Source organism: Marmota flaviventris, chromosome 5 (assembly GCF_047511675.1).
Source record: "Marmota flaviventris isolate mMarFla1 chromosome 5, mMarFla1.hap1, whole genome shotgun sequence".
Lineage (NCBI taxonomy): Eukaryota > Metazoa > Chordata > Mammalia > Rodentia > Sciuridae > Marmota > Marmota flaviventris.
The window spans coordinates 66666056-66693107 of record NC_092502.1 but is presented as its reverse complement, the minus strand read 5'-3'; the positions used below and the strand labels follow the sequence as shown (position 1 = coordinate 66693107).

General features: G+C 41.0%; 1 protein-coding gene across 1 annotated transcript in view; it reads left to right on the top strand.

Moving 5' to 3' along the window:
• The window catches only part of Kctd16 (potassium channel tetramerization domain containing 16), a 266143-nt gene extending 240511 nt beyond the window's left edge, over window positions 1–25632 (top strand). Inside the window, exon 2 of the mRNA XM_027927857.2 lies at window positions 25181–25632. Coding sequence (XP_027783658.1) covers window positions 25181–25632 — 452 coding nt within the window. The remainder of the gene's footprint in view (window positions 1–25180) is intronic.
• The last annotated feature ends 1420 nt before the right edge of the window (window positions 25633–27052 follow it).

The window sequence follows — 27052 nt, the reverse complement described above, 5'->3', positions numbered from 1 at the left end:
ATCAGTGGACTGAGATCAAGCTGCATTTCTCTGAAGTTCCAGGTGTTTCATAGCCCATTATTTGAAGGATAATATAGGATATCTGAAGCATGTCTCACCAATCATACCTGAGATGGAGAATTGGGTGGTAAAATCATTCAGCCTAGTGTGACCATAGAGACAACAGTAGAAGGCTTGGGAGGAAATGAGGAATGTGTCCATCATGCAGAAGTGTGGTCCTTCTAGCCTGTCTTCCCTGAAGATGTAGCTAAGTGCATCACTGGTGCACTGTTGGTACAATTATTTATAATTAGAACTGACCTAGGCAGAGTATAAAGGGCAGTGATTCATCCCTTCATCCTGGCATCCCTACCCGCTAGTGTTCATATTCCTTTGTTCTTGAGGCTCCTAGTGTCCCTGGTCGCCTTTGGTGTCTCAGAGTCCTCTTCTGAAATTTCCCAACGAGCCTGCATGGACTTCTGAGTCTGATCAGCTTTCCCCCTATCAACAGTGGTCTGAAATACACCCCATTACTCTAGGCTTCCTCTCACCTTAGTGCTGGAAAGCAGCTCCTTCACCCTGAGTTGTCAGTCTCTCCTCATCACTTGGAGATGTCTTTCTGATCCACATGGATTTTGATAGGAGAGTCTGGAGGACGAAATGTCTTGAAAGAAATGATGATGGAATGAGTGTTAGAACCCCCAGTTTGAGTTCACATTAATTAACCAATCTTGGAACCCATCTTGAAAGTTCTTTAGTAATGTGAATCTCAATTTATTCGTTTGGTAAATGGAAGAAATATTATTTATTTCCACAGGATAAGTAAGATATTATTATACCTATAAAAATCCAGTAATAAACTTCAACATTGAATAATTGCTTTTAGCATTATGATTTTTATCATGGTGGAATTCTTGGTCTGCCCCTAAAAAGAAGTGTTCTTTTTTTGACAGAGAAAAAGGGCTGCCTCTATAAAAATTCTAATATTAAATCCTGTAGTAGCTGCCTACTCGATTGATTTTAGACTGGCATAAATTTGGGACTGAAATTTCATCAGCCCTAACATTTTAATTTAAAATATGCAACAAAACCATATATGCTTTTTCAAAAGTAAAGTCAACTATGAGTGAAAATAATAGTTCTCACTATGTACTTCTTTTTCCTCTGAATTGTTCTTTCACTTTGTTCTTCTACATGCTCCCTACACACACACACACACACACACACACACACACACACACACACCATTTATCCCAGACTAGACTCATTAGGCACATATTATAAAGCAATTTGGATATCAAACTTCAGCCTATTTTTCATTCAGTTGAGGAAAGTAAATTGTCATGGTCTCGGGTTTACTATTCATTTCCTTAATGCATGATTCAATGACTTCATTTAACTGGTGAATGTATTTTTGACTGATAAATTTATGTTTGGGTAGATCTAGGTTTTTGAATTCAGTTGACAACACTATCTTTTTTTCTCATTTTATTTTTTGATTGACACATAATAATTGTACATGGGAAACACTGTCTTTAATACTATGCCACAAGCTCTCTTTCCCCCTGATGGGTATAAAAATAAACAAACAATAACAATTCTCTTGTAATGACTATAAATATGAGCATTTAAAAAGACAAACCCTTTGAAATTGTCTTTCCCTTAATATTGTCACATCTTACATTTTATGGAGTGCTCTTATTGAGAAGTTGTGAAGGTCTGAGAAAGGGGGAATACAGAAACATTCTAAATAAAACATCCACCTAACCATTGAAGGAAGATGAATTTTAAACTTCAACTGTTATAGTGGAGGAAACAAATTAAAATGAACTTAGATGAAACACAAACTTGTATGGAAAAGTGATTATTACTGGTCTACATGTATTTAAATGTAATGAGTACTAAAGAAATCTGTGATCAGGTAACTTAATCAATTAAAATGTTTCACTGATTTGCTCACTCAAATGACTGGGGAGACTGATATCTGCTTTGCTGTAGAGACAGAAGATGGACAAGCATGCTCTCTGCTGGTAAGAGGCTTACAGTCTAACACAGGCTGCACTTACAAGCAATGTTGAATATGCAAGAGAGATGTGCCCCACGTGGATGGGAGGGCAAAGAAGCAGTCACAGATTTGGCATCCAGGGTCATGAGGTTGAGCATGATGGAAATCAAGAGATACCCTGGAAAGAGTAACTAAGCTGACTCTTCATTAATGAGTTAGCCAGACAAAGGGAAGAACATTTTAGACAAAAAGAACAATCTGAATAAAGTCAATGAGGCTAGAAACCTAATATACAAACATTAAGGAGTGATACAGGGAAGGCAAGGAGACATGATTAATAATAGAATAAAATACTGTTTAAGAGTCTCTTCTCTACGGCTAAGGAGAGTAATCCAGTGTCAATGAGACCAAAGTGAAGACTGACAATAGCTATGGTAATAATACCAAGGATTTGAATTCCATCTCAAGTATATATGTTGCAATGTTATTATTATTTTGCAGAATGCTTCAATAACTTCCTTATTTGACATAAACTATGGTAGGTTTAAAGCAAGCCATAAAGATTGTCAAAACTAGGGACGAGAAAAAAATTAGGGATATTAGGAATTTAGTAAATGCTGTATAACTTGTTAGTTATACAAACTGGGCCCAGGATGCAGGCCTTATGCCAAGACTGGTACAGTATAACTACCCACTGTGCAAAAGAAATACCTTTGCTTGAGGCCTTCACTAATCCCAGGCCAGCCATCTTCTCACACTTGGAGTGGTCGGAAGGACCATCACTTTGTAGAGGGGCTTGGAGTATAAGAAATCCAAGCCCATAGATGGGGAAAAAGCACCTACTTTATGTGAAAACTCATTTTTTTTTCAAGTGAGAGAGACAGAATAAGGAAAAATCCTTGGGAAACTGACAGTTTAGTAATAGTCATAAGAGACACTGGTAATGAGTACAGTATTCAGAAGCCTAGTACCAAGCAGAAAACTTTGCATTTACTTCTCAAACAACCCCTGTGGCAGATTTTGCTATTGCCCCCACAGCTGACTAGACTGAGATTCCGTAGCTTGCTCACTTCACCCAAGTGATGGGTAACAGAGGTGATTCATTCCGATGTTCCTCTGACCTCACAGTTTGTGTTCTTCAGCATCTGAAGCATTGCCTTTCCCATGTACTGCCCCTCAGGTTATGTAACACCTGTACTGCACCATATGTGAATTGTTGGTGCTTAATAAGCCACATGGAGAATTATACCTCTGTTTTAAGAATTCCAGGGAGGAGGGTGCTGTTCTATAGATAAAGGGACTCCATCCCGGAATGTTACTAACTGCTCTCTGGTCCTGCTATGTAAAAAAAAGAGAAAGAAGAAAAGAAAAAGAAATAGAAGAAGAAAGAACAAGTGTCTTATTTTCTAATGGAACTGGGTTTATTATTTGCTATTAATTTAGCTCCAAGGGCTGGCTGTCATGGAAATCTAACGGAAACTCTGTCCCTTGAATAAAGCCCTAATATACAAGCCAAAGGAATGACATCAAGTTGAACGTACTGAAAGCCTGTTGGTTTTTGGTAGAGTTTGAACTTTAGGTTTGCCTCCTGTTCCTAAGAAGCTATCAGGGCACATGGCTGTCTTCTTGCATTTCAATGTGTTTGCAGCTATTTTCTCTCTCCCTGTTGTAGAGAACACACACTCAGGTATTAAGATGTGACAGGATGATGGAAATGAGCAAGGGAAGACGGCACATGGGAAGGCAGTAATTAACCAGAATGCATATTTATCATAGTCTGTCATTGTTTACAAACAATATAATGATTCCTGATTGTAGAATTAAACTCCAGGCTCTAGTTTGCAAAGTCAATCAAGCAACCCCAACAGGTGCAGATCAGCAAAAGGACTAACCAAGTAAATGCTTGGTATTCAGGAGCTGGAGACAGAGAGTGCATCTTCTTGTAAATCACCAGGATATTGAGATAACTAATCCACGAGCCTCACTTTCCTCATCCATAAAAGGGGAACCAGGAAATCTACATCATATATTCTTCGCTCCCCTCTTCACTCTTAGGAGTCACCATCTTCTTTCACCTGGATGTCCGTAATGGCCTCCAATTTGGCCCTCCTACCTCAATTCTCACTCACCCATAATCTATTTTCTAGATAGCAACCAGAGGAAGCTTATGATTAGCACAGTTATATAATGTAACTTCTTTGGTGAAAACATCCTTTTTGCCCTCATTCAAAATTCTACCTCCATAGTGCAGCCTTTGAAGCCCTACATGATTTGGCTCCTGCCTCCCTTTTTAATCTCATCTTTTAATATTCCTCCCCTTTAATCATGCTCTAGGTCATGCAGGCCTCCTTTCTATTTCTTGCACTATCATTTTAGTTCACCTCAGGACTTTGCATATGCTGTTCTTTTTACCAGTAATGGCTTCTATATGATCATCATAGGCGGCTTCTTTTAGACATTTGGTCTTCATACAAATATCAATTTACCTGTAGATGTCATCTGACCACCAGCCTATTGACTACAGCTACCTCACCTCAACTTACTCCACCATATAATATCCTGTTTTATTTTCTTCACAGCCCTCAAGAGTACTTGAAATTTTACCTCTCATTTGTTTATTTGCTTAACTTTTTACTAGAATATCAACTCCATGTGGCCAGCTGTATACCCACAGAGTGTTTGGCAGAGAGCAAACAAGTATTAGTTGGGTGCTGAGTGAACAAATGTGAGATCAAATGAGGTACAATGAATACAAATACCAGGTGTTATGATTTCTCATCTTCTGCTAAGTTGTGGCTCTTCTCGAATCTTTGCTAAAGTGAAATGAGCCTAATTTTCAGCCAGGCACTCTCCTTCAAAGGGAACTTACTTTTCAGAAGTTTATAACTAATAGTCTCATGACAGACAAGTTTAGAACAAGAGTAAGATTAATTCTCTTACCACAAAAGGAAAAAAGTAAGCTACCCAGCATTCATTTTGTGAATTTAGTTTTCTGTTTTGCCTTATGCTGAGCTTACATTGGTGTGATTACATGCATGTTGCACAGAATTATCAAAACATAGATCTTTATGGAATTCCAGGAGAAGAAAGAATTTACAATAGTGTCTTCAAGACAAGAGTCTAGGATGTATCAACTTAGGTGCTCTACAGTCCCCGATGACTGATCTTCCTATCTTTATTCTCCCACAACCTCTTCCTCTTCCCAGGTGTCTGCCTCAGAGAATGAAAGCACCATGTACCACCACCCAAGCCAAGAACCTCTGGGAGCACTCCTTGCCCTCTCTCCTCCTCTCACCCACATCAGTAACCACTACCTCTTAGAAAGCTCTGGGGTCTGGCTGATTCTTTCCACTGTTGTGTACCAATAGCTTTTGCTATGACTTTTGCTTAACCTAGATTATTTTAAGTCTCCTAACTCATCTCCAACCCCCATCTTTTCTTATAGCTATCCATTCTCCACCCTTTTAAACCACACTGATAATCTGGTCACTCTCCAGTGGTTCCTAAAAGATTGATCCAGCTCTACCTATCTCCTGCCTTTGCCAACCAACCTTTGCACCTCAGCCACCAGCGAACTGCTCTCGCATCCCGAATGCGGCATGCTTCTCTCACCCCTGGCTTAGCGAACACTATTTTTGATATCTCACACAATCTTTACAAGTCTTTTCTCCTTAACTAAACTCTATTTATTCCTCATTCTTGTCTGAAACCAGATGACATTTCCTCCAGCAAGACTGCGGGAACTTGGCTAACTCCCCGAAGTCACACTGGGAGCCCTGGCACTATTGTCTTGGCAACTGAATTTTACTTTTCTCGAATGCAACTCTGGGTCATGTCATCTGTTTTCCAGAATCTTCTTGGGAATTGATTAGGCGTCCGTGGCCTGCCCTGGCATTTCTTATTTTACCTCCATGTTTCTTCCATTGCTGCCTCCTTCTAGCTTCCTTTACTATCTCATATTTACTTCCTTAATCTTCACTTTGGTGCCAGTATTTGTATTTCTTTGTCTCTGATGCTACTATTTGTATTTCTGTTCCTCCTCTTACTCTCTTCCCTTCCCTCCTCTCCAGTCTCCAAGTCCTCTCACGCTAGGCCAAGGTAACCAACGTTATGAAATAGAATTTAGAACATTTCTAAATCAAATGATTCAGTAACTGTCAACTCAATAATCTGATGAAGCATTTGCTTAACTTTGGAGCTTTTAATTAGAATTAAACGTGTCCCCCCCCTTCAGGAAATCTTGTCTCCCTTAGGATCAATGAAAGGTGATGATAAAGAGCACATTTTCTGTCTGAAGAAAAGTAGAGTGAAAAGTCCAGTCACCAGAATCTGGAATCCTTCTCTCTCTTCGTTTTAATGTCTTTTCCATCTATTTTCTAAATGTTAATGACTAAGAGTGTATTGCCAAGGGTTTAATTATCAACATAGGTAGAAGAATATGTTTAATAAATAGAGATCAAACAAGATAGAACTGAAATATCTCTCCATCTTCCCCATGGTTATCACGGGCTCATATTATTTATTTTCTATCCCCCCTAGTCTGAATATTATTAGTGCTAATTTATTTTGGCTACACTCCTTGGTTTTCATTTCTCATAGAATACATCAGCAAACTACTTCAAAGACTCTTTTTAAGTGAATCAATCATGTAGGTAATGGTGGGTTCCATGCTTGAAGAATATTTCTCCTCCTCTGGCAGGAATCAAGCAATCTCCCAAAGATTTGATACATCATACTGATATGATGTAGTAATGACAGGGAAATCCATATAAAGGGTTAACAACAGATCTTCCTCATAATGCACAATTTAGCACCTCTTTCAAGCATTCTCATCCATAGCGTCAGTCACTGTAGGTCAAATATTGCTAACTTTCTCCCACTGTGCCAAGAGGAGGAAGATTTCTACGTAAATTGCTTTGTGCCTAAGTGATGTTTCCTCCAATATTATCAATCTATGCAAATGAAATCAATTCTTTGGTAGATATCCCATGATGAGAGTACAAAGCAGAGATACTGGTTAAGTAATATGAAAGATGCTTTGGGTAGACATATATATGTTCAAAAAAAAAAAGTAGAAGAAACAAGAAATTATCTATTTAGTTATCTTCATTGTGTTTTTTTAAGTATTCAAACATGGTGATTAATATTAACATTGCCAAGTAAAGTATAAAAAGTAATGTACTGCCTTTTAAAAAACATTGTTCAACGAGCATCATTATGTTCTAGGCATTGTAACCACTCTGTAGATAAATCAGATCATCCAGTTCTCACTCTTTTACCGGAAAAGTATTGTTTTTTCCCCAACATTTTCCAAAGAAGAAACTGCAAGACGTCAGCAGAACTGTGCTCCATTCCTATTTCTTTGAGTTGAAGCAAAAAGTCTGAAGTAGTGCACATTGCTGCCTGCCTCTCTGTGGAGATTCTGGGTTCAGACTGCCTGAGTCTGCATCATAGCTCCATCTTAAAAGATGACTAAGATGTTGCATTAGTTACTTAAGCTCTCTGTGCCTCAGTTTGCTTTCTTGCAAAATGTGAATGTCATCAGAGCCTCTTCACAGGGATGCTGTCTATCTCAAATGAGCCTCTGAGAGGAAAGTGCAGACAATAACGTGTGTCAAGGCAGTTAACAATTAATGTTGACCATTATTGTTGCATAATATAGTTGTTGGCTATATGGGAAAAAATTTTACTTAGCTCTACTTTTGTCCTATTTTGAAATCCTAATTAAAAGACTAGCATTTAATTAGTGGCCAATAAGCAGAGATACTTGCTTAGGCAGAGCTGCTAAATTCTGTAAGTCTTTCTACTCTGTTATCATCTGAAGACAGCCTGGTGAAAATGAAGCATTCTTCCCATTTTGTGAAAAGTGAAAGGACAATTCAATTCCCTTCATCGTTTTGTACTGAGCTTCTTTGGGAACTTATTGGAAATGGCATGGTTGGGTCTTTACTCGAGAAGCTTCTGAGAGAAAAGCAGTGTTTTACTGGAGCATCAAAATAGTATTGGAACAGGCAGAGTTAACCAAAGGTCAAATCCTAGTTTCGCCTTTTATTAGCTTTGCAAACAGTGAACCATTTAGTAAAAGTTTATGAAATTTAGTTTACTCATCCATAAAATAATAATATTTATTTCAGAAGAACAGTTCTCAACTAGAGGTGATTTTGCCACCCCCCAACCCCCAGCAGTGTCAGGAGAGATTTTCTATTGCCTTGACTGAAGAGAGGAGGGGGTCTACTGGTAACCAGTGAATGGAGAGTGGGAATGCTGCCACGTATGCCCCAGTGCACAGAACAGTCTCCCATGTGAAATTATGGATCCCAAACTCCAATAGTGCTGAGGTTGAGACACCCTGACTCAGTGTTAGAATAAATGAAATATTTGTACATCACTTAGCATCACACATGGCACATAACAGGTGTTTGCAGTTCATTAACTCAGCAAGTAATTCTAAGTACCATTTTCCAGGCACTGCCCCCATGTTAGCCTGTTTTTAATTGCTGTGACCAAAATACTCATAGCTTCAGACGTCTCAGTCCATGGTCAACCAACTCCTATGCTCTGGGCCTGAGGTGACACAGAACATGGTAGAATGATGTGGTGGAATAAAGCTTCTTGGCTCATGGCAGCTAGGGAGCAGAGATGGCAAGAGAGTAAAGAGCTGTGGATGATATTATCCAGGCTACCCCTGCCTTAGTGACTTCCTCCAGTCACATCCTATCTGCCTTCATTTATCACTCAGTAGTAAATTCAATGGCTGGATTAATTCACTTATGTGGTTACAGCTCTTATAATCTAATAATTTCACCTCTGAACTTTCTTGCATTGCCTAACACTTGAGTTCTTTGGGGGGGACACTTTTAGATCCAGACTATGACAGCTCACTAATGTGAGCTCCGAGGCTTCCTCCTGGGTGGGGTACAAGCAGTGCAGTAAATTAATTCACATGGCAGTGTCTGAGATTTGGACTTCTTTAAAGGGCATATGCAATTAAAAAAGAAAGGTTTTAAAAATATTAATTATGAGTAGCTCTCTGATAGAATGTCAGCTTTCCTGGTACCTAGGAACCATGTGTCCTCTCTAGCTACCTATTTACCCTAGGGAGTAGGAATCAGGCATCATAGTTCCACCCCCCTTCCCTGGCAGTGAGGATCCCACAAGATGGTGCAGGTGAAGTGAGCAGCCCAGTGTCTAACATAGGGAGCTGCTGCACAAATGTAGGTCAGTGTTATCCTCACGTAGCTTCTCCCTCTCTCTGGATTAGATGTACAGTCACGTTGCAGGAAACTTCTTACTCCAAACTCCCCTGTCATGTATTTAACGTCACTGTACTCAACAAAAAAAAATAGTCTCTTTCTAAGAGCCACACACCCAAACGATAGACTGTCAGATGGGAAATCCTCCATCTGGGTATGATTTATCTACCTTTTACTCACATGGCTCCACACCTTCCCAGCTGTGTCCCTGGAATAGTCCCAAACAGTTCCAGAAAGGAACTGGGCATGCACACTGCTATGGGATTCCTCATTATAAAATGAGGCAGTCAGTGGCTTCCAGGTCCCTTCCATGACTCACTACAATTCTGTTTCCAAACCACTGCTGTGGCATCTGGGTCCACCAACAGTACTGTTCTGCATTGCAATCCCAGTTGGCCTTCTTATTGCCATGAGTCTCATGCATTCAAAATTTTCTGGTCAGCCCAACTTCCTTCAAAGTAATTTATGACTCATAAATATTTTAAGACAGTTCTTTTATTTCATCTCTGTGTCTCATAAAATTCATAGGGTTCTCTAGCTCTTGAACAATTGCTCTGGGGTAATTTGACTTTTTTTTTTCATCAGGAGGATCAATAGAAGTTTAAGTTTGCATTTGCCAATAAACATAGATTGTTGTGTTTGCTTTTTTCTCCCTTTAAGGAGATATCACATGCTAGTTCATTGTTGAATATTCATTAAGCAGTATTAGCAAATATTATATCTTCGTTAACTGGCAAAGGGATTTTTTCATGAGATAATTAAGTGCACACTTCAAACACCACTGATTGCTACCAGAGCAGCCCTAGTAAAACTGACTAAAGGTGGAAGGATGTGTGTGATGCACCCACATCAGAGAAAGCATCAGGGATGCTTCATGCTTCCTTCAGTCATTTTCAATTATTTCCAATGAACTGGGGGAAGGGAATTGAAATCTCTTACATATATAAAGATAAAAGACCTAAGAAAGCCTGGACTTTCAAGTTGTTCTTAGTTGATTACTTTTAGAAATTGCTGAAGGGTTGGAATCAGTTGGATGGTCAGGTCTTAAAATCAACTCTAACCTTTTCAGGATGTCAGTACTTTTAAATATCTCTTACAGAAAATTTCCATGATATTGGATCACGTATCCACCAAAATGAGCAGAAGCTTTGCATTTAAATAGATCTGGGTTTGAATTCTTACCATTTGTCTACTTTATAACTTGAGTCAGGCAATTCACCTCATTCAGCTATGGTTTCCTCCTCTGTGGAAAGAAATAAACAATAATATCACCTGAGAAAATTATTGTGAAGACTAACTCATGGCAATTGCTGAGCATAATAACAGGCAAACAGGGCATCATTGATAAATTATATGTATTATTATTATATTACTATGTTTCTTATTTTGGAGGGATAACTATGACATTATTCACTATTGGAATCTCTATGTACAACAGGTGGCAAGAGAACCCCAATATCCCTTTTTAGATGTTAGTCAATTTGTTTGGAGTAGTGTATCAAAGAGGCTGCCATTCTAGAGGAGAAACATTATAAATAAGTAGCTTAACAATAGTAGTGCTTGTTCCCTAAAGCCTTAATTCTGGAGTTATATGAGCCTAGAGGGTATTTTCATCAGTTTTTTTTCTCACTGCTGTGACCAAAAGACCTGACAACAATTTTAGAGGAAGAAAAGTTTATTTGGGGGCTCACAGTTTCAGAGATCTCAGCCCATGGAGCCAGACCATTCCTTGGGGCTTGAGGTAAGGCTGAACATCATGGTGGAAGAGTGTGTGTGTTTGGGGGGCGGGGGGTAGATGTAGCTCAAGACGTCACACCAGGAAGCAGAAGGAGAGAGTCTCCGCTCACCTCATACAAAATATATCCCCCAAGGCATGCCCCCAATGACCCACAAACTTCAACCACACTCTACCTGGCTACAGTTACCATCCAATTTATTTTTGTCAGGGGATTAATTCATGGATTGGGTTAAGGTTCTCAAAACCCAATCATTTCACTTCTAAACCATCTTGCATTATCTGACACATGAGCTTTTGAGGGACAAATAATCTAAACCATAATAGAGGATGAAAAGGACAAACTGAGCAGATATTAAGTATGTTTATATGGAAGATGGCGGCGAGGGGAGTGCATTGCCCCCGTGTGCTGCTTCACTGTGTGGGAGTATGACAAGTCAGGACGGCTAAAGGATATCTTGTTAGGAATTTCCAGCAATAGTGGGGTGCTCCGGAACCTGGAGGAAGGATTTCCATCGCACGAGGATCAGCTACGGGGACTCAAACGCGAGAGGTTTGTCGCACTGCTTATTCAGCAAATCGGCCCGAGGCTAGAATCTGCAGCGTGCGCTGGGATAGAGACACAGGGTTACAGCGCTGCAGTTTCTGCCAGCCGCGCAAGCACCGTACTCAGGGCTAAATTCTGGGTTCGAGACGGGGGAAGGAAGCGGTCCATCTCGGTTCTCCACACCGGTCAGACCACAGAGGAGGCCAGCAGCCACCATGTTGGTAAACTGACGTCACCACCGCTGTTTTCGACTGACCGCAGCTCATTCAGCCATAGAACAGGTAATTTCAGGCTGCAATTCGCCTGCGGCTTGCAGACAGATTGCTAGGGCTCAGCGCCTGGGTGCTTCTTAGAAACTGATCTTATCGGAGTGAATACCCAGCGCGGAGCGGCTGCTGAGCCCGCGGAGGCTGCTTCTTGGACCCTGCGCCTACCAGAGCATACAACAAGCACTAAGCAGCCGAATTACGGCTCCCGGAACTGAGCCCGCGGGGACTGCTTCTTGGAGCTTACATTTATAGGAGCTTACACCGAGCACGGAGTGGCCGAGTTCCGGCTCCCGGAACTTCCCTGGCCCGGGGCTAGGAGCCCGCGGAAACTGCTTCTCGGTCCGGGTCCTGCTGAGGGCCGGTCAGGACTCACCCGGTGCTTTGGTTGCCCGGCAAGGGGAACGAAATGCTGCCATTCGCATAGGATACCAACATGGCAGAGATCTGATGTCTGCAGAAAGCGGCGGAGGAGGGAACTTCATCAATACCAGTGGTGACATAAGCAGTTGGTCTCCTGGTAGGGGGGGTGAGGCACAGTCACCCGAGTCTCCTCAATTTGTCGTCGAGCCAGAGGGAAGGAGCCGGGCCGCCGCCAGCGCCCGGAGCAGGCCCAGCGGCTTGCCAGCGTGGTGACCGGGTGACCCCAATTGGAGAGGGGGCGGAGCGGAGCCGCCACCCGCAACCGCAAGGTGGGCAGACCCGCGACCCAGTGGTACATGGGCGTGGTAGGAGGGGCAGGGCAGAGCCACGGTTCGCGCTGTGACGAATGAGCGTGCAAGGTAAACAGACCTGTGACAGCCTGGCGGGTCAGGCCCAGTGGCCTGCCAGTGTGGTACACACGTCACCCCAACTGGAGTAGGGGCAGAGCAGATCCTTCTCCCACGCCCGGATCAGGCCCTGCCGGTGTGGTGGTCACGTGACCCCAATCGGGGGCGGAGCAGAACCGCCACCCGTGCCCGCAGGGTGAGCAGACCAGTGATCAACCTGTAGATCAGGCCCAGGGGTCCGCAGGCGTGGTAGGAGGGGCAGGGCAGATCCGCCGCCCGCGCCTCCAAGGTAGGCAGACCTACAACAGACCTGCGGATCAGGCCCAGGAGCCTGCCGGCGTGGTACAAACACCACCCTAATTGGAGTAGTGGCAGAGCAGAGTCGCCGCCCGTGCCAGGAACAGGCCCAGTGTCCTGCAGGTGGGGTAGTCACGACACCCCAATTGGAGTAGGGGCAGAGCAGAGCCTTCACCCGTGCCCGAAAGGTGGGCAGATCTGCGACCGACCAGCGGGACAGGCCCAGTGGCCTGCCGGTACGACAGACACGTCACCCCATTTGCAGTAGGGGCAGAGTAGAGCCGCCGCCCGCGCCTGCAGGGTAGGCAAACCTGCAACCGACCGGCGGATCAGGCCCAGTGGCCTGCCGGCGTGGTACACTCGTCACCCCAATTGGAGTAGGGGCAGAACAGAGCCGCCGCCAGCTCCCAGAACAGGCCCAGTGACCTGCCGGCGTGGTAGCCACGACACCCCAATTGGAATAAGAAGAGAGCAGAGCCGCCGTCCGCACCTGCAGGAAAGATACGCAAGCAGTATGAAAAGACAAGGAAAGAAAGGACCACAAGCAATGCAGGTCAACGCAACTTTAGAAGAGGTAACAGCTGCAGCAGATGGAATGTCAGATAAAGAATTCAGGATATACATGCTTCAGATGATCTGGAGTATCAAGGAAGACATTAAACAGCAAAATCAGACAATGAAAGATCACTTCGACAACGAATTACGCAAACAAATCCAGGAAGCAAAGGATCAACTATACAGGGAGATAGAGGTTATAAAAAACAAACAAACAGAAATCCTAGAAATGCAGGAAGCAATAAACCAACTTAAAAACTCAATGGAGAATACTACCAGCAGAGTAGAACACTTAGAAGATAGAACATCAGACAATGAAGACAAAGTATTTCAACTGGAAAAGAACATAGACAGCTCAGCAAGACTGTTAAGAAACCATGAGCAGAACATCCAAGAAATATGGGATAACATTAAGAGATCAAATTTAAGAGTCATTGGGATACAGGAAGGTACAGAGCTCCAAACCAAAGGAATGAGAAGTCTATTCAATGAAATAATACAAGAAAACTTCCCAGACTTGAAGAATGAGACAGAATCCCAAATCCTAGAAGCCTACAGGACGCCGAATGTGCAAAATCATAAGAGATCCACACCTAGACACATTATAATGAAGATGCCCAACATACAGAATAAGGAGAGAATTTTAAAAGCTACAAGAGAAAGGAAGCAGATTACATTTAGGGGTAAGCCAATCAGGATAACAGCTGATCTGTCAACACAGACTCTGAAAGCTAGAAGATCCTGGAATAACATATTTCAAACACTGAAAGAAAATGGGTTCCAACCAAGAATTGTGTATCCAGCGAAATTAAGCTTCAGGATGGAGGATGAAATTAAAACCTTCCACGATAAACAAAAGTTTAAAGAATTCGCAGCTAGAAAACCATCTCTTCAAAACATCCTCGCCAAAGCATTACAGGAAGAGGAAATGGAAAATAACAATGAAAACCAACAGTGGGAGGTAGGACAGTAAAGGGGGGGGGATAATCAAAGAGGAAAACAAACCATGTTTAGTAACAGAAATAAACAAATATGGCTGGAAGAACAACCCATATCTCAATAATAACCCTAAATGTTAATGGCTTAAACTCACCAATTAAGAGACACAGGCTAGTAGAATGGATCACAAAACAAGACCCAACAATATGCTGCCTACAGGAGACGCATTTGATAGGAAAGGACATACATAGGCTGAAGGTGAAAGGTTGGGAAAAATCATATCACTCATATGGACTTCGGAAACAAGCAGGAGTGTCCATACTCATATCAAATAAAATAGATTTCAAGCCAAAGTTAATCAAAAGAGATAAAGAGGGACACTACATACTGCTTAAGGGAACCATACACCAACAAGACATAACAATCATAAATATTTATGCCCCAAACAATGGTGCAGCTATATTCGTCAAACAAACTCTTCTCAAGTTCAAGAGTCTAATAGACCACCATACCATAATCATGGGAGATTTCAACACACCTCTCTCGCCACTGGACAGATCTTCCAAACAAAAGTTGAATAAGGAAACTATAGAACTCAATAACACTATTAATAACCTAGACCTAATTGACATATATAGAATATACCACCCAACATCAAGCAGTTACACTTTTTTCTCAGCAGCACATGGATCCTTCTCAAAAATAGATCATATATTATGTCACAGGGCAACTCTTAGACAATATAAAGGAGTAGAGATAATACCATGCATCTTATCTGATCATAATGGAATGAAACTGAAAATCAACGATAAAAGAAGGAAGGAAAAAGCATACATCACTTGGAGAATGAACAATAGGTTACTGAACGATCAATGGGTTATAGAAGACATCAACAAGGAAATCAAAAAATTCTTAGAGATAAATGAAAACACAGACACAACATATCGGAATCTATGGGACACATTGAAAGCAGTTCTAAGAGGAAAATTCATTGCTTGGAGTTCATTCCTTAAAAAAAGAAAAAACCAACAAATAAATGATCTCATACTTCATCTCAAAATCCTGGAAAATGAAGAGCAAAACAACAGCAAAAGAAGTAGAAGGCAAGAAATAATTAAAATCAGAGCTGAAATTAATGAAATCGAAACAAAAGAAACAATTGAAAAAATTGACAAAACTAAAAGTTGGTTCTTTGAAAAAATAAACAAAATCGACAGACCCTTAGCGATGCTAGCGAAGAGAAGAAGAGAGAGAACTCAAATTACTAGCATACGGGATGAAAAAGGCAATATCACAACAGACACTTCAGAAATACAGAAGATAATCAAAAACTATTTTGAATCCTTATACTCCAATAAATTAGAAGATAGTGAAGGCATAGATAAATTTCTTAAGTCATATGATCTGCCCAGATTGAGTCAGGAGGATATAGAAAACCTAAACAGACCAATATCAATTGAGGAAATAGAAGAAACCATAAAAAGACTACCAACTAAGAAAAGCCCAGGTCCAGATGGGTATACAGCAGAATTTTACAAAACCTTTAAAGAAGAACTAATACCAATACTTTTCAAGCTACTTCAGGAAATAGAAAAGGAGGGAGAACTTCCAAATTCATTCTATGAGGCCAACATCACCCTGATACCTAAACCAGACAAAGACACTTCAAAGAAAGAAAACTACAGACCAATATCTCTAATGAACCTAGATGCAAAAATCCTCAATAAAATTCTGGCGAATCGGATACAAAAACATATCAAAAAAATTGTACACCATGATCAAGTAGGATTCATCCCTGGGATGCAAGGCTGGTTCAATATACGGAAATCAATAAATGTTATTCACCACATCAATAGACTTAAAAATAAGAACCATATGATCATCTCGATAGATGCGGAAAAAGCATTTGACAAAGTACAGCATCCCTTTATGTTCAAAACTCTAGAAAAACTAGGGATAACAGGAACATACCTCAATATTGTAAAAGCAATCTATGCTAAGCCTCAGGCTAGCATCATTCTGAATGGAGAAAAACTGAAGGCATTCCCTCTAAAATCTGGAACTAGACAGGGATGCCCTCTCTCTCCACTTCTGTTCAACATAGTTCTCGAAACACTGGCCAGAGCAATTAGACAGACGAAAGAAATTAAAGGCATAAAAATAGGAAAAGAAGAACTTAAATTATCACTATTTGCAGATGATATGATTCTATACCTAGCAGACCCAAAAGGCTCTACAAAGAAAATATTAGAGCTAATAAATGAATTCAGCAAAGTGGCAGGATATAAAATCAACACACATAAATCAAAGGCATTCCTGTATATCAGCGACAAATCCTCTGAATTGGAAATGAGGACAACCACTCCATTCACAATATCTTCAAAAAAAATAAAATACTTGGGAATCAACCTAACAAAAGAGGTGAAAGACTTATACAATGAAAACTACAGAACCCTAAAGAGAGAAATAGAAGAAGATCTTAGAAGATGGAAAAATATACCCTGTTCATGGATAGGCAGAACTAACATCATCAAAATGGCGATATTACCAAAAGTTCTCTATAGGTTTAATGCAATGCCAATCAAAATCCCAACGGCATTTCTTGTAGAAATAGAGAAAGCAATCATGAAATTCATATGGAAAAATAAAAGACCCAGAATAGCAAAAACAATGCTAAGCAGGAAGTGCGAATCAGGCGGTATAGCGATACCAGACTTCAAACTATACTACAGAGCAATAGTAACAAAAACAGCATGGTACTGGTACCAAAACAGGCGGGTGGACCAATGGTACAGAATAGAGGACACAGAAACCAATCCACAAAACTACAACTATCTTATATTTGATAAAGGGGCTAAAAGCATGCAATGGAGGAAGGATAGCATCTTCAACAAATGGTGCTGGGAAAACTGGAAATCCATATGCAACAAAATGAAACTAAATCCCTTTCTCTCGCCATGCACAAAAGTGAATTCAAAATGGATCAAGGAGCTTGATATCAAATCAGAGACGCGCCGTCTGATAGAAGAAAAAGTTGGCTACGATCTACAGTCGGTGGGGTCGGGCTCCAAATTCCTCAATAGGACACCCATAGCACAAAAGTTAATAACTAGAATCAACAAATGGGACTTACTCAAACTAAAAAGTTTTTTCTCAGCAAAAGAAACAATAAGAGAGGTAAATAGGGAGCCTACACCCTGGGAACAAATCTTTACTCCTCACACTTCAGATAGAGCCCTAATATCCAGAGTATACAAAGAACTCAAAAAATTAGACAATAAGAAAACAAACAACCCAATCAACAAATGGGCCAAGGACCTGAACAGACACTTCTCAGAGGAGGACATACAGTCAATCAACAAGTACATGAAAAAATGCTCAACATCTCTAGCTGTCAGAGAAATGCAAATCAAAACCACCCTAAGATACCATCTCACTCCAGTAAGATTGTCAGCCATTAGGAAGTCAAACAACAACAAGTGCTGGCGAGGATGTGGGGAAAAGGGTACACTTGTACATTGCTGGTGGGACTGCAGATTGGTGCAGCCAATTTGGAAAGCAGTATGGAGATTTCTTGGAAAACTGGGAATGGAGCCACCATTTGACCCAGCTATTCCCCTTCTTGGTCTATTCCCTAAAGACCTAAAAAGAGCATGCTACAGGGACACTGCTACATCGATGTTCATAGCAGCACAGTTCACAATAGCAAGACTGTGGAACCAACCTAGATGCCCTTCAATAGACGAATGGATAAAAAAAATGTGGCATTTATACACAATGGAGTATTACTCTGCATTAAAAAATGACAAAATCATAGAATTTACAGGGAAATGGATGGCATTAGAGCAGATTATGCTAAGTGAAGCTAGCCAATCCCTAAAAAACAAATGCCAAATGTCTTCTTTGATATAAGGAGAGTAACTAAGAACAGTGTAGGGACGAAGAACAGGAGAAGAAGATTAACATTTAACAGGGATGAGAGGTGGGAGGGAAAGGGAGAGAGAAGGGAAATTGCATGGTAATGGAAGGAGACCCTCAGGGTTATACAGTGGAGGAGGTAGAGAGAGAGGAGGGGAGGGGAGGGGAGAGGTGGGGAGGGGGGAGGGTGGAGGATGGGAAAGGCAGTGGAGCACAACAGACACTAGTATGGCAATTTGTAAATCAATGGATGTGTAACTGATGTGATTCTGCAATCTGTGTATGGGGTGAAGGTGGGAGTTCATAACCCACTTGAATCAAAGTGTGGAATATGATATGTCAAGAAATTTGTAATGTTTTGAACAACCCACAATAAAAAATTAAAAAAAAAAAAAAAGTATGTTTATATGAATTTGACATAGTGTTCAGGACTCTTGTAAATAACATAAAATTAATACTCACTAGATTAAGCAAAAAGAGAGTTTTTAGGCTTATAAAACTATAACTGTAGGAGTGGGTCAACTTGATGTGCTCCTAGAAGTAGGGCTCTTTCTCTTCACCATTGCTGGGCTGTTCCTACCTTGTTCTGCTTACTGCTACACCAGTGTCTTCTCCAGCTCTTACTGAAGATGGATATCACACTTTCAGCTCCCCAACTTGGCCCCCCATGGTCTCACAGAGAACCAATGCTTGCACCTGAATCACCCATTGTGGTTGGGAGGGCTCTTTCGCATATGAACTGGGGATTGAGAGAAGATGCCTAGATATTGACTGAGAGAAATGAAGCATTGGGGGACTTCATTCCAGTTTACACAAAATGGTGAAGAACAAAGAAAAAGGGAATCTTTATAATAAAGAGGAAACTAGGGAAAACAGGTGAAGATGGGCTAAAGAATTTGAAGCAATCAAATCAGGACATTTAGGGTAGCGATAGCCAAGTTGTTGTTAAAAAAAGCTAATGCTAAGATGAAGAAATAAAATGAGAAAGGAAACAAGAAAAGAACATAATGACTTGGAAAATGGAATAAATATGCTGTTGTCAAGGGATGCCTGAAAGAACAGGACAATATACCAGGGAGTGAAAATTTAGGATTTCATGCTTTATGCAAATCATTGCATTGCTGTAAAACCTTGCAGGTAAAAAAATCTGAACTGGGAGGGTATGTCTGAGTATTTCAAAATATGAAAACTGTGAAAAATAGAGTGTTTAAAATTGGAGTGCTTAGAAAAGTTAATTTTTATTTAAAGCATGTAATATATTAGGGATTTTTACATTAATAAATAATTATAGGTGATGATTAATTTACACATATACATGCATGCAGATGCAAACATATGCTTTCAAATTTTTGGATAGGCCTGTGGAATTGCCATTATTTTTGTTAGCATGTTTTTGTCACTTAATGTCTAGTGATATACCTAAATATCTTTTATTCTAATAACCTTAGCATATCTGAATTTTCTATCCTTTTTTATGGTGAAAGTTTTAATTTCTTGGGTACACACACACACACACACACACACACACACACACAACTAAACTTTCCATATAGAGCTTCAGTTAGTCTTCTGTTCCATTCATTTATTCTGTAGGTATTTACTGAGCACCTACTACCACCTGCCTTGACAGCCTGACCTGTGTGTGCCTGGCAGTGTGCACTAGAATTCAGAAGGAAATGAGCACAGCCCCTACAGCCCAGTGTGGAAAACAGACATCAAAGCAATAAACCTAGAAACAACCATAATTATACATTATAGTGTTTTGAAAGCAAAGGCCAGGGGATTAGTGGAAGCTTAAACTGGGGGGATGAACAGGTAAGATCACTTCGAGAAGTTATATTTTGGCTGAGTTCATGAGGTTGAGGTAGAATTATGCAGGTGACAATCGGTAGGTATGCAGTGCTGACAAAAGAAGAGGAAATCTAAAACTCCGAGGTACGACCAGGCAGCAGGGCAGGATCTGAACTGAGGTCATGGCTTTCTTTTATTTCCATTTCCTAACTCCTCTATGAGATGAAACATTCTAGCAGATCAAGAGCAGTCTTCCATTTTTTTTTAATCCCTTGCAGCTTTAGTGTGTTGGTTATTAGGGTGTGTCTCAGCTCCAAATCCACCCCATGCACTCTTCTGTGTGATGTCAGGCGTGGGATCCAGGTGCACTGCACTGGCCACTGCTCCTTTGCCCAGCTGGCTTCCCAAGAAGTTCTGTCAGTAGGGGCTGCTAGAGGAAGCCTGTGAGACAGGAGGGGAAGGAAGGCTTCTAGTTTGTTCCTTGTGCCTGTGAGCATCAACCCAGCTTTTCTTTACTCCCAAAGCAGTTGGCTTCAGTTTTCTTTTCTCCGCTCCCATTTCAGAGGTACCAGCACCAGCAGAGCAGCATGCTTTTCTCAGATGCCTGGGTCCCTCCTCCACAGGATGCTTCTCCTAAGCTTTGGGGCTCTAATAACTGCATTCTCTATCACCCTGCAGTCACTATCTTTTTCTCTTTCGTATCACCTTTTTGTGTGTTCACTCCTCCAATCTCTGTTTAACCAATTTCTGATATTAATTTCCCCCTGTTAAAATAACTGGTAGGGTGTCTATCTTTCTGACTGGTTCTGACTGAGATATGGGTGGTTTAGCTGCTCCTGTCCATGCATACCACCTCCTGATGAGGAACCCCAGCTGGGCCCTTCCTAGGCCAAATGGCCGTGAGTGGAAAAGATCATCCACAAATAAGAAAGGCTGCCAAACTTGAAGGTGCATTCCTTTTTCCAGAAGCTTACACAGTCTGCCTATTACCAATCTCCACTTTGCAATATCTTTTCCAAGGTTAGCAGAATTATAAAAACATCAATTTGGCCATTATTGACTTTTCAACTGGGATACCAAGAAAGTCTTTCAGCAGCCCTGATAAATTAGATCTGGCCACCTAGTTCCCAGACTGGAAGGCTCCTACATCATTGACAGAAAAGACAGGAGAAAGCAGTTTTCCCAGCTGTTGCTGTAAATGATGTGCATTGTGCGCACAGCCATTAGCAGGTGGAGAGTTTGAAGTGTGGGTAGATTGCAGAGCTGCCTCTTTTAAAAATGCATAAGCACTTTGTGAGTTTGCTAAGTCATGTTCACTCAGCTGGGCTTGAATTTTTCATAGGGGAGAAATATTCTGTCATCTTTCTTCTTTTACTTCTTCTCAGTAAGGACTACCATGAAGAGTTTGAATGAACAGAATGCTTGTTGTATTACACAAACTATGAAACATCATATATATTAACTACTTCATTTAATTTTCTTAAAAGATCGGTGAAGAAGAGACTATTCACCTTATTTTTCAGATAAGGAAACAGAGTCTCAGATTTTTTTCTCCAGTATACCACAGCTGACAAATTGTGAGACTTGACTGTGGAACTTGAGATTTGCTCTGCCGTGTTTTTTGTCAACTTAAATAATTCAATATATGTGTTTAGTTCATTCATTCATTCATCAGACATTTAGCAAACCTTCTCTATGTGCCAGACACCAAAAAAAAAAAAAAATGCTATAATATCCAACAAATTCAGCAATGGCTTATTCAGAAATAAGGTGGAACTATTAGACTTTTTGACCAGCAAGTAGTTAATAACTCTACCAAAAGGGAATAGGTTTTCTGCTTTTTAAAATGTCAATAAATCAGACTTTTCTTAGAATGAAATAGTTTTCTTCCCACATATGGCTAATCAATTGCAACCTATTTTTCCCCCAAAATGGAGAGAATTATTATTCCAGCCAGTATTGAAACCTCAGCAAATTAGAAGTCAAAGTATGTTGCAATTTGAAGCACTAAGGCATTTATCAAATCACTGTTTGCTGTGATTAGGGAGTGGGGATACTAGAATACCTTCAGTTACATAGTTGATCTTTCATGGGTCTCTTTTATGGGACCTGTGAGCATATATCAGCGGGACTGCAAGGGCGAAGGGGCCTGGTACTTATACCACATTCATGTTTGATTTAGAACCTCTTTGCTTGTGGTTAAGTTCTTGGGAAGAGGGTATCAAAGCAGACAATGCTTCCAAAAGAGAGATGGAGTGGTTTTCTTCTCACCCTTGATTATTTTTCAGATTTCACAATGACTCTTCACATAGTGCTTTAGCTGGACTGGATTAAACCTATTTTCTTACTTGATTTTGAAATAATATATAGACTTCAAAAGCCATCTTGTAAATGATCTTGCCAAAATGGTAAAGCATTCAAATATTCTCATAAAATATTGAAACATGTGGTAGCATGGCAGGCTACACTCAAATTAAGTTGTTCAGTTTCCCTTTAATAGTGATAGTGCTTTGAATAAGTGAAAAGTAAGATTTCTATTTGCCCTGAAGCAGGAGGATCCAGCTGACATTTAAGTACATGACGGTCCCAGCAGCTCAGGGAGCAGAACTGCAGCAGAGCCAGGTTCCTGGCTTGCTGTACAGTGGAAGGTTGTAGGAGCTTTCCATGGGAATATAGAGGGATCCCTCATGCCTCGGAGTCACATTGTTAAGATGAGCTTTAGAGAAGACTCCCATTTCCTCTGGAGTCCACTGAATGGAGTGACTTCAACTGGGAAGGGAACTCTTGGGCAGAAAGACTCAGGGCTTGCACTTCTACGGGTCCAGCAGGGTTTGTGGACAAAATATTTATCATCTTGCTTAAAGGTAATGGGCAAGTAGGTCTTGGAGATATATGCATGTATATATCTTTCTGTACTTCCTTTCCTCCTCCTTTTTCTTTTCTTCAAGGCAAAATTCAATTTCAGAACTTTTCCAGAAAGGACCAAATTACATCTGCTCTGGTCTGATGTTATTACTGTGCTCTAGCCCAATTCATTAGAACCCTTTCTCAGTTGAGTCATATTAGCACAGGGCTGGCTGAGTTTAGGGGGTGGGGCAGAGGCAGATTCTGCCTGCCAAAGGTGAGAGATGGACCCCCTGAAGTCCATGCTAGCAGACAGAAGCTATTTTCCATTGCTGATGTTTTCAGTCCCCAGCTGCTCCATGTCAAACTGTTTTTATGTTGCATGGGAGATATTTATTTGTAATGGCCTAGGATAACTAGGAGGTTTCTATTGTTGCCCATTGGACTGCTGCTTCTAATTTAATGACTATATAATACAAGGATTTTTCAATCCCATTTTGGAAAGGAACTTGGAAAGGGGGCACATGTTAGAGATACTTCTGGAGATGTGATTTACCGGGACTTTTTTTTTTTCAATTCCTGGGACACTGTATCAAAATAAGATCAATAAATAATCAAATCACTTAGATAGGGAAATTCCGTCCTGTCTTTTTTTTAACCTAGTAGTTTGCATGTTTTTTCCCTACCCTGACCATATTAGAAATCATAATAAATTAGGATCATGTTGTAATGTGACCTATTACTAATGAGAATAAGACACAGTGAAAACAAAACTGGGTCTTCTCCAAAACATATGGAGATACTACATTATCCTTGTCTTTAGTATTAGTATATAAAAAAAGGAATTGTTTGTTTGTTTATTTATTTATTTATTTTACGGCTTCAGTACAATGAACTGTATGAAATGCCCAGTGATCAGTAAGTAGCATTGAGTTCATGAATCTGGGAAGACTGAATCTTCAGAGGGTGGAAGGTTAAGAGCAGTGACTTATGTTTAGAAAGTTCCTTTGTGCCATAATTGTGGGGTTTTCTGGTTCACTAAGTCACCAACTGTGTATCTGAAAATTCACTCTGTTTCAAAATTGCTGAATGCAGTTCTATGCATCAAGACTTAAGGGAATAGGGACAGAAGGACACACTGCCTTAAGAAAGAAAAAAGAGTTTAGTGGATCATATAACTGAAACACCCACTGACAAGACTAGCTTCAGGTATGGCTAGATCCAGGTACTTAGAAATTATTATTAGGATGCAGTCTTTTACTGAATTCTATACTTTTCCTTGGGCTCTTTTCTGGGATTATAGCAATGAATATTTCACTATCTCCACATCAGGGAACTGAGATGCATACAGTAAAATGAATTAGAATGTATTATATGCAATAATAGAAGCACTTACAAAAATATAACCCTGACTCAGAGAGGGGAAAGGCAACTATTTCTGAGGAGGTGGACAAAGACTTCAGAGGAAACATAGAGTTTAAACATTTTTTTGAAAAACAAGTAAGAATTTTACAGATAGGTAAATTAAAGAGAAGATAGAGTTCATTGCCTTGGTTATGACTTTTAGGAGATCTTTATTCAGATCTCAGCTCTGTCAGTTAAGAACTGCACAAGCCGTGGCAAGTTTCTTAAACTTCCAGGGTCTTCATTTCCATGTGTGGAAATTGGAATTGGAACTATAGAGTCCATGGAATTATCTTAAGAGCCAGTGAGAGGATGGGTATCTAGGGAGTAGACGGGGCTGGCAGAAAGTAAGCCCTTCCTCACTGGTTGCTGTCACCCCAGAGTCATCACCTCCCCCTGCTGTACCTGAAGGTCAAGTTTTGGGTTAGGGGTCAGCATCAGCCAGGGAAAGCAGACTGGCACTTACTGCATACTTCCTGTGTGTCACAGAGTACCTCTCACTTGACCTTCCTAAATCCTCCCTCTATAGAGCAGGAAAGTTGTTAGCATCTCATTGATGAGGGAACTGGAGCTTTAGAAATTCAGGGGGTCTGCCAAGGTGACAGTGTCACTAGATGGTGTGCTGGATGTTCCACCCTAGGGCTGCCTGACCCTGGTGCCCGTGGGCCTGAGTGTCATTCATATTATATTTTCCACGGGGCACTATCACTCACCGCCTCCCCTGGTGGACATGGCTTCTGGGTGCCGTTGCTGCCACTCACCTGTGTGCCACCCACTTCTGGAAGCATTGCTGGTGACACCGCTGTGTTTGAGCGCTGTGCTTGCCGCTCAACTGAGCTGCCTGGCACTCATCCCGTGGTCTGTGCTTCCCTTGCAGGTGAGCCTTCCCGGTGGTCCTCGCATTGTGATTGCTGCTGTAAGAACGGCAAGGGTGACAAAGAAGGGGAGAGCGGCACGTCCTGCAACGACCTCTCCACCTCCAGCTGTGACAGCCAGTCTGAGGCCAGCTCTCCCCAGGAGACGGTCATCTGTGGGCCCGTGACACGCCAGACCAACATCCAGACTCTGGACCGTCCCATCAAGAAGGGCCCAGTCCAGCTGATCCAACAGTCAGAGATGCGACGGAAAAGTGATCTGCTCCGGACTCTGACTTCGGGCTCTAGGGAGTCGAACATGAGCAGCAAAAAAAAAGCTGTTAAGGAAAAGCTCTCCATTGAGGAGGAGCTAGAGAAATGCATCCAGGATTTCCTAAAGATCAAAATTCCAGATCGGTTCCCTGAGAGAAAGCACCCTTGGCAGTCTGAACTTTTACGGAAGTATCATCTATAGGGGAGGGCAGGGGGGTAGGAGAAGAAAAGAACAGAAAATGAGTCACCATTTTAAAATAAACCTCCTAAAAAAGCATATTTTAAAGGAAAAGAACAAGTAATGACACACATTTGTTAGAACACGATAGTCCATTAATAAACTACTGCCTACTTTACCTAGTTCACCTTAACGTGTAAATCCACAGGGTAGATTTCTTTCCAGATGTGGAAACACATGAAAACTCTTGTTGTTGTTCATTTGTTTGTTTGTTAACTTGGTCCCGTGTGCTGGGTATCTTACACATGATGAAAACCAGCTACAGCAGAGGGGCTGACAGGCTTTGGGAGTCATCTATCCCAAACTGGGTTTTTTCCTCTCATCTTCTACCTCCCTCCTTTGATCAAGGATACATGGTAGAGTGAGATCTGGCCCAATGGCATAGGTTTGGATTTTTAAAATTTTCCTTTTCCTTTGTTTAAGGGGTTAGGGGGGAATGGCAGATTTATATGACTTTTCACTTAAATCTCTATGTGCCAGTTTATATTGACTCCGTATGCATGAGTATTTGTGCCACACAAGCACAACTAAGTCTGTATATAGACACAATGCACATGACCCAGGGCCTGGGCATCCTAAGGGCTGTGCCCTGCTGCCAGCAGTCCCTCCTAAAGCACTTGACACGGATGCACCTCTGCCTCTTTCTTAAAACCCTCCTGGGCAGATTTCCCAGCAACTCTTGGCAACACTTTCAAACATTGAATAACCTTCATCATCAACAAATTGTCTTCCTTATTTTGAAATTAATACCTTCAGGCTCCACTTTCCTGTTTTGTTCTTTCTCCGTATTTGGAAAAGGTGAGAAGAGCTAGTACAACCTTCTTTTTGTATTAGAAAAAAAAAAAAAAAAGAAACACTCATAGCCACAGGGGGAAAAAAAAAAACTACTAAATGATCCCACACTCAGCCTTCTCTACCCTGAGTTGGATTATCACCCTCCTCTCAATACCAACACTTTCATGCTGTGGTCTTTCCACATAATTCACCCAAAGTTCTCTGTACTCCTGTACAGCTGTGGAGCTAAGAAAAACAGACAGAATTTGAGTAAGGGCCCGGCCTTTCATTTGTTTGTTTTAGAATTGCATTCCACACATTCTCCCAATAATTTCTCATAAGGATTTTAAAGGACAGTGCTACACTGTTATTGCTTAGGGCTAGTTTTGGTTGCCTTTGTGTTTCTGGGATTGGCTGTGTCTGTACTCAGATTTAGTTGTCATTTCTATTAATCATAACCCAAGTAGGCAATTGGGGATCTGAAACTAAGATGTTGGCTTTCTAAGCTATCTTTACAAATCACATCCTTTACCTGTACAGACACAGCCAAAAAGAAACTTAATAGCCACCCATTCATGTGACTCTGTATTCTATTAATGTACCAATAGCT